This window comes from Brachyhypopomus gauderio, chromosome 9 (genome assembly GCF_052324685.1).
Source record: "Brachyhypopomus gauderio isolate BG-103 chromosome 9, BGAUD_0.2, whole genome shotgun sequence".
NCBI lineage: Eukaryota > Metazoa > Chordata > Actinopteri > Gymnotiformes > Hypopomidae > Brachyhypopomus > Brachyhypopomus gauderio.
In genome coordinates, this window is record NC_135219.1 from 20,601,013 (window position 1) to 20,610,483 (window position 9,471).

At 44.5% G+C, this 9,471-nt stretch overlaps 1 protein-coding gene across 1 annotated transcript in view; it reads right to left on the reverse strand.

The window, feature by feature from the left end:
* The window catches only part of nkain2 (sodium/potassium transporting ATPase interacting 2), a 99,877-nt gene extending 90,874 nt beyond the window's left edge, over nucleotides 1–9,003 (reverse strand). Inside the window, exon 1 of the mRNA XM_077017850.1 lies at nucleotides 7,892–9,003. Within this exon, the coding sequence (XP_076873965.1) occupies nucleotides 7,892–7,945 (54 nt within the window). The 5' untranslated portion in view covers nucleotides 7,946–9,003. The remainder of the gene's footprint in view (nucleotides 1–7,891) is intronic.
* Between the last annotated feature and the right edge of the window lie 468 nt (nucleotides 9,004–9,471).

Sequence of the window (9,471 nt, forward strand, 5' to 3'; positions counted from 1 at the left end):
AGCTACAAGTGGTCTAATTAATACAGCATTTGCAAGTTCAAATGAAGCCTGAATGCCACCTTTCTTAATGGGGTGCAATCAAAACATTTAAAGAGTGAGTCATACAACTTGCTGTGCTGGTAGCTACTCCCTATATTTAAAACCATGCGTATTTGAAGGGCCTCATTAACTGCAAGAGACATACGGTTTCTGGGAGAATGCTGAGAAAGACCAATCACACCGCACACAAGTTCAGGGTCTTCACCGCCGGTGGACAAAGCCCCCTACTTAAAGACCTCTAAACGACCTGGAAGCGAACGCACGATCCAGTGCGTGTATTCTCACTGCCTAAGCAAGCCTCTTGCAAAGGTCACCGACCACGCTGTCATTATTGCATCCTGTTATGAGGTGAAAATTACAGCTAAGCAAGAGAGAGAGAGAGAGAGAGAGAGATAACTGCAGTGACACCACGTACACCAACCAGGGGGTCGTGCTCCAGGAAGTACTTTGTGGTAAGCTACATATAAACACAGACATACACATGTATACAGACACACCCACACCCACACACTCACCCACACCCACACACACACATACACACACACACACACACAATGCTGGAGTGAAATAAGAAACTAGGCTACATTCTCAGTGATTCCTGCTAGCCTGCTTCATTCCACTGAGCCAAAGCACATAATCGCCTTTGTGTGGGCCCCTGAGGGACAGGCCTCCTCCCCACCTCCCCGCCGAAGGCAAGGAGGCCTGTGCCACGACAAAACAACACGCGGGATTTATCAGAGACAGCTAAAGCCCGGGCATTATGGGTATTCATATTTCTTGACAACAGCATTGGGGAGTGTTTATTATTAGATCATAAACAATAGGCAAAGGCATGTGGAAAAAGATGCTCTTACCGTATCTGGAATATAGCTAGAAAAAAAACAGTGATATAGGCAGTGCCCCCCATAAGGCTCCATAAGGGTGTCTCCTTCAGTGCTGAACTAACTGTAAAATCTGGCCCGAGCAAAAAATACCACACCTCATGTTACAGCGTTACCGTGTGATCCGTCAGTACAACCAATGAATAAACCATGACGCCATTACATCATCTGATGGTTTTGTGAACAATGTACAACAACGTAAGAAGCTACTTACGCAGCCGCAAGACACTGACGCACTGTGATATTTACAACGCCGTAACAGCGTGTTTTGCACATGTAACATGAGAACCGGAGCATGATGAATGTAACATCACACATGTTGCACTCTGCCCCCTGGTCAAATATCCAAGCTCTGCATGGGATCCATGAGGATCCTGCTGGCTTCCAGGGATGGGGTTACATATCTCATCCTGCCTCGGAAGTACCACATCCAGATGTTTGTTCCTGCAATTGCATTCCAAGGGCTTTTCCAACGCTGCTGTTTAAGCAGTGTTGCGCCTTATTACTCATCTCCCTTGCAGTTTTTCCTCGTTTTTCAAAGTCAAATCGCTTTAAAACGGGTTTAATTCCAACATTACAACCTCCAATGCTGCCACACCCCACAGTGCCACAGAGTCAGCTGACTTTCAGCAAATTAACTGGTTATTTGATTCTCGACACATTTGGCAATGCTTATATTTTAAGACCGACTTAGCCTTACAGGCAAATAAATTTTGATAAAACACAGCTGAGACATTTATTTTAAAAAGGAAACAGAAAAATTAGAGCTGCCAGTCGTCTCCCATGGACTTGTGTTACCACTTCACAGAATATATACCCATTACAGAACAGCGTGGGATTGTGCTGAACACATTTCATTTCTGTATTGATTTCTTGCTATCTTTTGACAAGCATGACTTTGTATCTAGACGCTGGGTTGCACATTGGCCCTAATGTTCTGTGCTTTTTTGATATATGTTGCGATATGCTTTTGGTTTTGATATGGAGAAACACTGCTCTCTAATTAGGTGTTGTCACCTAAAATTGATTTGGTTTTCACTTCTCAGCTTGATCTGATTCAGCGTGAGAATCAGACTAACAGAAGAGTATTTGGAAGTAAAGGAATCCCAGGGAGTGTGACCGAACTTCTGTTTACACTTGAAAGTCTTGAATTTTTACAGGCAACACGGCCACAATCTTTGCCAGACTATAAATCAGAAAAGAAAAAAAAAACTTTCCAAGTAACAGAGTCTCAGGGTTATGCTATCAGGGGGAACTCTTCTATTTACTGCTTCTAGGAGAGACTTGTGGCATGTTATCAATTACAACTCACCTCCACCATAAGCGAACCTACCAAAGCCAGCGGCCTGACACAGGAGAGCTGGCATCACACCTTGCATCATTACGATGACGGCGCAAGCCGAGGGGAAAGGTCAGTGTGATGTCACAGGCAGAGAGCAAGGCGGACGGCCGCGCCAGAGCGAAGCAGCGTTCTGAAAACACCCTCGGCCACACTGGAATTTATGGGTCTTGTTAAGTTTGCTGTGGTTTACAATATTTGAAGAGTCGTTCAATCTCTCCGCTTTTGGTGGGTGGCGGCACTGGAAAGGTGATTCATTTTGCTTGCCAAATATCAAGGACGTGAGTCGGCTGCCAGGCGACTTGGCCGTGTATCCCTCCGCCACTCTCAGTGCAGAGAGCATCTCCCCACCCTCAACCTCCACACCGGCCCCATGGCCACCTGAGCTCACGCACAGCACAACCGGCCTCCAGGATCTGCCGCAAAGTCACGTATTATAAACACCAGCTGAATCCTCTTGAAGATGCTAGTGTGAAATATGTGAAATTCACTACCAGTGCCCCAAATTGTAATGCTGCACCATTGTTTTTGTTGATGTCATCTGCATTTTTGAAAAATCCAAACTGCACATCTTCAGCACCAGAGAACAGCAGAACCCACAACCTTAAGGATTCGAACCAAGTTTTGAATAATGTATAAATATTTGAATTGCACATCAGCAGTTTTTACTCTAAAACTTTGTTTGGTACTGGTTGCTTTATCTGGTAAAACTGCATCTAGCTCATTTTTCAAATCATCTCTTTCTAGCATTACAAACAAACAAATAAATAAAAACCTTGGCATGAAATTGCAGTGGTTTTGTATGGAATCAATACAGTGAACAATAACCTTTCCCCTTCCATTGGCAGAAAGGTCAGTCTTTGGAGAAAACTATAATTTGAGAGATTTTATGCAGCCCTCCTCCACAAGGCATATGACTGAGCAGTGTTTCAAATCTTATTGACGGCTACTTTGTATCATCGTGTCAGGTACGGCTCTCTGCAGTCTAGAAACAGAACAAGGGAGTCGGCGACCTTGACAAAAACCACTGGATGTAAAGCTCTGGGCAAAGTCAAGCCAGCTGTTACACTTGAATAAGAAATTAGAATTACAAAATTGTCCTTTTCATACCAATGGAATTTAGATCCAGTCTTTACAGCTTCTGGATAAATGTGTCTTTGTTTAGGCAGCAGGGGTTGGAATAAAAGAGGGAAAAAGATGCTGTTGGATACGGTTTGGCGGCGAGCGTGTAAAATTGGATAACGGTCCGCAGATTTTCAGAGATCGAGTGAACGGCTTCAGCTGGCAGAGGAGTGCGGGGATTGTACCAAGTGAATATCCCAATGTTAAAGCCCAAATCACAAGTGAGTCCTCAGAAGGTCTCCTCAGTCCACTCTAAATTCTGCTCGCAGTAAACAGCAAAATATTTTCAGAAATCTGAGCAATCAGTCCCGGTCATGACAGCAGATAAAAATCCACAAATTGGATAATATTGCAAAAAAACATTCAGTTTTCAAAAAGCTTACATTATTATTAATGTTTCTTCTCAATCTACTCTTACTTTTAGAGAAATTATCTTCTCAATCTACTCTTACTTTTCCCTCTTGTGGTCTGGCTTGAAATGACTACTACCTACAGAAATACTCCTCTAATGAGCCACTCTTAGTCTTTTTCCAAAAAAAAAAAATTACCACAACGTACATTTTGCTAAATGCCAAGAAATACGCAGAAGACCATTCACAGAAGCAGGGATTGTGGACTTCGTGTTGCTTAAAGGGCCTGATTTTCAAAATCCATTTAGCTCTGAGCAGGATAATTATCAGAAGTGCTGTACATCTGAGGAGATCATGAGTTACACAGTTTGCTGGGCCAATAACCGAAATGGAGTGGCTTGACTAGACACGGGCATCAACAAACAGGCTTAACTACTGCACCATGTGTCTATTAATCTGAAGCTCCAGTCACATGTGAACATTACTTATGCATTTTAATCCATTAGCATCACTGCGTGGTGCCCCAGGGTCGGCCAGACTGAGAGTTCTTAATATCCAAACAGCAAAAAACGTCAGACACTATGCCTGCACAGCTCCCATGACAAGGACTGCTTCTGTAACATATCATAGCTTCTTTTTTGAAATGGCTGAGCTGGAGACGTTAAACCTACTAATTTCATTTTCTTGAGGCATTAAAACCAGAACAATAAGTAGCTTTTTTTGCCAGATTCACTCAATAAAGTGAAAGTCTCTCACACCGTATTATATTTCAGTCCGGTGACTCGTGGGGGCCGTTAATGTACAGCAGGGAAAGCAGCGCTATCTGTTCTCTTTCAGCTGGACTCGCCCACACTGAGGTGCCGTACGTTCGAACGAGCAAAGTCCTCTGTGTGTGAAAACATGCAACATGATACTAAAAGAACACAAACTAAGACGAGGGCACTCGCTGTGTTGCCGTGTAATACAATACCGCACACACAAAACATTTTAATGGATAAAACTGCACTCTCTCCACTGAGGTGAATTTATGTACACATATACACATACACTTAGCAGACACTTTATTTAGAACACCCCGATGATAGTGAATAGGACTTGCTCCCACCTGAATTCTCTGTGCCATCCGTTCCGCAAGGTGTCAGAAGCATTCCTCTTCGATATTTGTCCATGTTGACATGATTGCATCACATTACAGATGCTGAGTTGTCCGTTGCGCATTCATTTGGCTAATCTACCATTCTACCACTTCTCAGAGGTGCTCTTTGGGATTCAGACCAGGTGATGGAGAAAGCAAACGAAGAACATAGAACTGAAGAACAGCCTCAACTACACCTGCTGTTGCTTCAGACTCGGTTTGCCTGATAGGAACGGACCCCGATGTAGCACATCTGCCTGTTCATTCTGAGATTTTATTATTTTTTGCCTATGAAGAATGGTTGAGTTACCATAGCCTTTCTGTCTGCTTAAACCACCTCCATAAATATGTATCATTAATTGTGAAGCAAATACTTCCTCTATTCTCCTGTTATTGGACATGGAACAAGTTACAATTTGAAGGTTCAGGATTGAGTGGAAGAAGGAACTCGCCTGGAATTTCTAGTTGCATTTCGAGAAGGATGTGATGTTCTATTGAGCACAACATCAGTTTCCAGAACAGGCAGACACCACGAGTTCATTCTTTACGTGGGGAGAAACTCATTCAGGAATCGCAATATTCAGAAAGACGGCTGGAGCTTCCAACACAAGCACTGTTCCAGCACTACGATCTTCAGCAACCCCAACAAAAAACACCCAGAAAGCTGGCTGTTCAAAGCACCATGAAGATGGAGCTGGAATTGAATGAGAAAAAACATTCAATCTGGTATACAATACTAATACAACTGTGAGGGAATTACTCAGTCAATGCTAACACTGGTTAAGCTCAATAACCGTATAAACTTCACTATAAATGAGGCTACTTGAGGTTGTCACTTTTGAATGTGGGACTGTTCTTATCTATTACACACTACTCACTAAAGTATTGGGGTATTTGGCTTTTTAGTGAAATTTGCTGGATTTTGTTTCAATTAATCACCATTGCATACTTTCATGATATAATATCACTCTAGCATGAACTTTTCCATAAATGTTTGTGCAACAGCTTCTCAAATATGACATTTTTAACCAAATAGAATATAATAACAGGGTCCAGCAAGGTTCTCTCACTTGAATCCACAAATACCAGCCCAAGAGAAGCAAAAACTATTTAGGGATCCATTTAACATAAAGCATGGTAATGTCCCAACATAGGACTGCACAGAACACTCATCAGACCAGCAAATCAAACTTTGACATCATGGCATAGACACGCACTGCTTCACCTGGGGAAAAAAAATCCCAAGAGATCCTGATGTTTGCACCTCCGCGAGCCCGCATTCGGGGACAGAGCTGTGCTCAGAATGAGCAATCCCACGGCAATGACAAGGATGAGGCACTGGAGAGATTAGAAAAGGTCAGTGTTTGTGTGTGTGTGTGTGTGTGTGTGTGTGTGTGTGTGTGTGTGTGTGTGTGTGTGTGAGAGAGAGAGAGAGAGAGAGAGAGAGACAGACAGAGAGAGAGATGGAAGGGGGTGTGTGCATGTGTAAAAGCGAGACACCCATTGATCATGGAGTGTTGCCGAGGCTGAACAGGGTGTCTCTCCCTCAGAGGAGGTCCAGTCCAGCTCCGATGGTCCAGCAGATGCAGCCCGATCTCCCTCCACATCAAACAAACTCTACAAAAGAGTAGCTCACACTCCGTCCTTTGGCACGGGGCTCCTCCAGCGTCAATTATTCACCACAAAACATGGGAGTATTTTGTAAGAGAAGTGATTCAGTGATCCAGTCACATTTCCTTCTCAGCGCTGCGACCTACAGGGCATGATTCACTTTCAAGTTTCACTCTTGATGTCCACCAAGATGACTAAGTCATTTGCTGCTAAGTATGACATCATGTAGCCCACTGCCAAAGACCAGGGCTCCTGCCACCGACGTAAAGCAAGCTCTAATCAACAGAGTCCAGAGGGTGACATCACCCACTAAAGCTGCTTCGTTGGAACCACGGCCAACATAATACATTAACACACAAAATGGCCAACTGCATTTGCTTAAGGGCTAACTGAGCTGTCCTTGCCAATTGTCAAGTGTCATATTACACCGGCCTGATTCACCATGCTAGCAGGTTGGCATGATGGCATCATCACTGACCACTAGAGTGAGTTAGAATGAGTAACAGGCTGTTTTTTTTCCCAATGGTTTGATCATTTGGGAGGTAACTAGATTACACTTTGTCAAACAATATTACACTCTAAAAACATTTTGCCCATATTATTATTTCAATTAACACCACCGAACTAAGAAAAATTAAAACTAAACATTAAGTTTCAGTTCTGTGCCCATTAATATGAATCAGGGGAGACTGAACTGGCTTTGTATACTTAACGCAGTGCAATTACCGACACAATTACAGATACAATTCAGTGCTTTTTCAGGAATGCAAGTTCATTCATTCGTTTAAATAAAGAGAAACGATGGGTTCGCAGATTAATTAGCGCCTTTAGTGAAAAACAAACTCGCGTATTTGTCTAATATGAGCGCAATTATATTTCTTCAGACTTCAGTACTAGAATCGTGTAAGCAGTGGAAGACCGTCCAACCGTATATAGGTTAACATATCCAGACACTAGATCATCCGTGTTTACAGTGACTTTCCCAAGTGCCATCCTCCTGCATACAACAGCAGGAGTAAAACAAGCCTACATACACGATAACGGTACACATCGGACTTCCTATGACCACAGCTCACCTTCCAATAAGATACAATACACATTCCCCTGTTTCCACCGAGATTACACACACTCATGCCTTTCCGTGCCCTCTTGTGACCCGCATTGTATTGCATCACTGCTCAGGTAGGTCAATAAAACATTAAGTCCAAACAGAAACAGAAAACAGGAACACACCGCACGCCTTTAATTGCGTGAGCAAACTCCCTGGTAACTTTAGGCTTGCGCGCTTTGTAACTAACCGTTACTGTAATACCCAAATCCCAAGAGCGCACCTGTTAGGGTTGCATGAAAACCGTAACGTGCATTTGGCACAAACCAGGTGTTCTCGGAGCTTGCGATCCAGACTGAAACTTACCAGTTGCATGCCACAGATAAAGGCTAGAGTACATCGACCACTGCAGCAGCCCATGATGATCTGGCCACTCCGGGGTCTTGATGCACGTGGGTCGCTGTAACTCCAAAAAATGCCCAAATCTCTCGGCAGAAGACCACGGCGGCGCGTCCTGCGCAAAGAGCAACTTAACGCTCCAAGGTGGTGTGGACGAATTCAACTGGTCTTCCTTTTGATATCATACCTTAATGCCAAACGTCCCCCCTTACTCGTGAAGGAAATCCGAACAAAATGTTCGCCAGGAAAGCAGAATAAAACGTTTCCAGTAGAGTCAAACTGCTTGCGTCCAGGTGCGAGAGGTGTAGAAAGTCCCGATTATTCGAACAGTGCGCACGAATAACGTCAGCTCTGTCCACCGCACAACGGGAAAGTCTAAGCAAAATGCATTTGTGACAACACAAGACTTGTCAAGTTACTGTCAGAACGATCGCGTACAAAACCTCCCGAGAAAACGTCGACGCACAAAATGGAGCGCACGAGCCTCTTCGAATCGCCTGGCCCGGTTCGGTAGCGCGTCACTCGTCCTCCGCACGGTCGGCGCGTGAGACAAAGCGAGCCAGTGTTGTTTAGGGCGATAGAGCCGCACTCATCGCTCCTCCCTCGGAACACACGTCCACTGGGTCGCGATGTGAAAACGAATGAACGCGTTTGAAAACTGTAACTGCAACCTCGAGTCTTCAACTTTGTGTCACTTCCCAGATTTAAGCCCGTATAAAACGGGGAATGTTGACTGATGCTGCGAATTAAAACTGCTCTCCCGGTGTCAGTGACGCTGGTGCCGGGCTAAAGCGTTTTTGCATCCTCGGAGATCCATTCCGTGGCAGCCAACGTGCCTTACGACAGCCGCTCGGTACTTACGAAACTCGTATGCTCGGCGACAAACACCGAACACCCGGTGCAAGCGGGACAAAAGACGCTCGCGCCAGGACTACCATCTGACGCTCCAGATTGAACGAAAGCGCACGCGGTGCTGCGCGCGGCGGGGAAGCGGCTGGGTTCCTTTCTCACGCTGCGCTTGGTTCTGATGTGATATAGAGCGCGGGCGAGGACCGGGCCGTCTCTGAATGCACGGGATTAGCTCTTTGCTCCGACACGCAGTGGGCGTGAGTAGAAAGCAGCTGAAACGCAATATTGAACTGATGAGAATAGTGTGTCGGGTCACTCGGGAAATATTGGACAAGAGCCGAGGGGTACTGTATAAATCATTTGACATTCAGATGTCCCAAAAATATGACAATTACATGAGAACAGTTCAGGCTACTATCGTAGGTGACAGACATGGACGTGACATACGGAGAATTGCACTGCAAGTAATGACAAAGCATACAGTTATGTTTGCAGTTAACTTCGCAATTAGTGTTAAATAATTAACCTTTAGTCACAGGGGACAGGCATACACAAACAAACACACAGAGACTAGAGAGAGAGAGATATATAGGTCGTCATACTGAGTGGTAGGATCAAGGATTTCGTTGTGTCCTCAGGTAGGTCAATGACGTCAGCAATATATTTACAATCTTTTGAAGCTCCCACGTCATTACAGG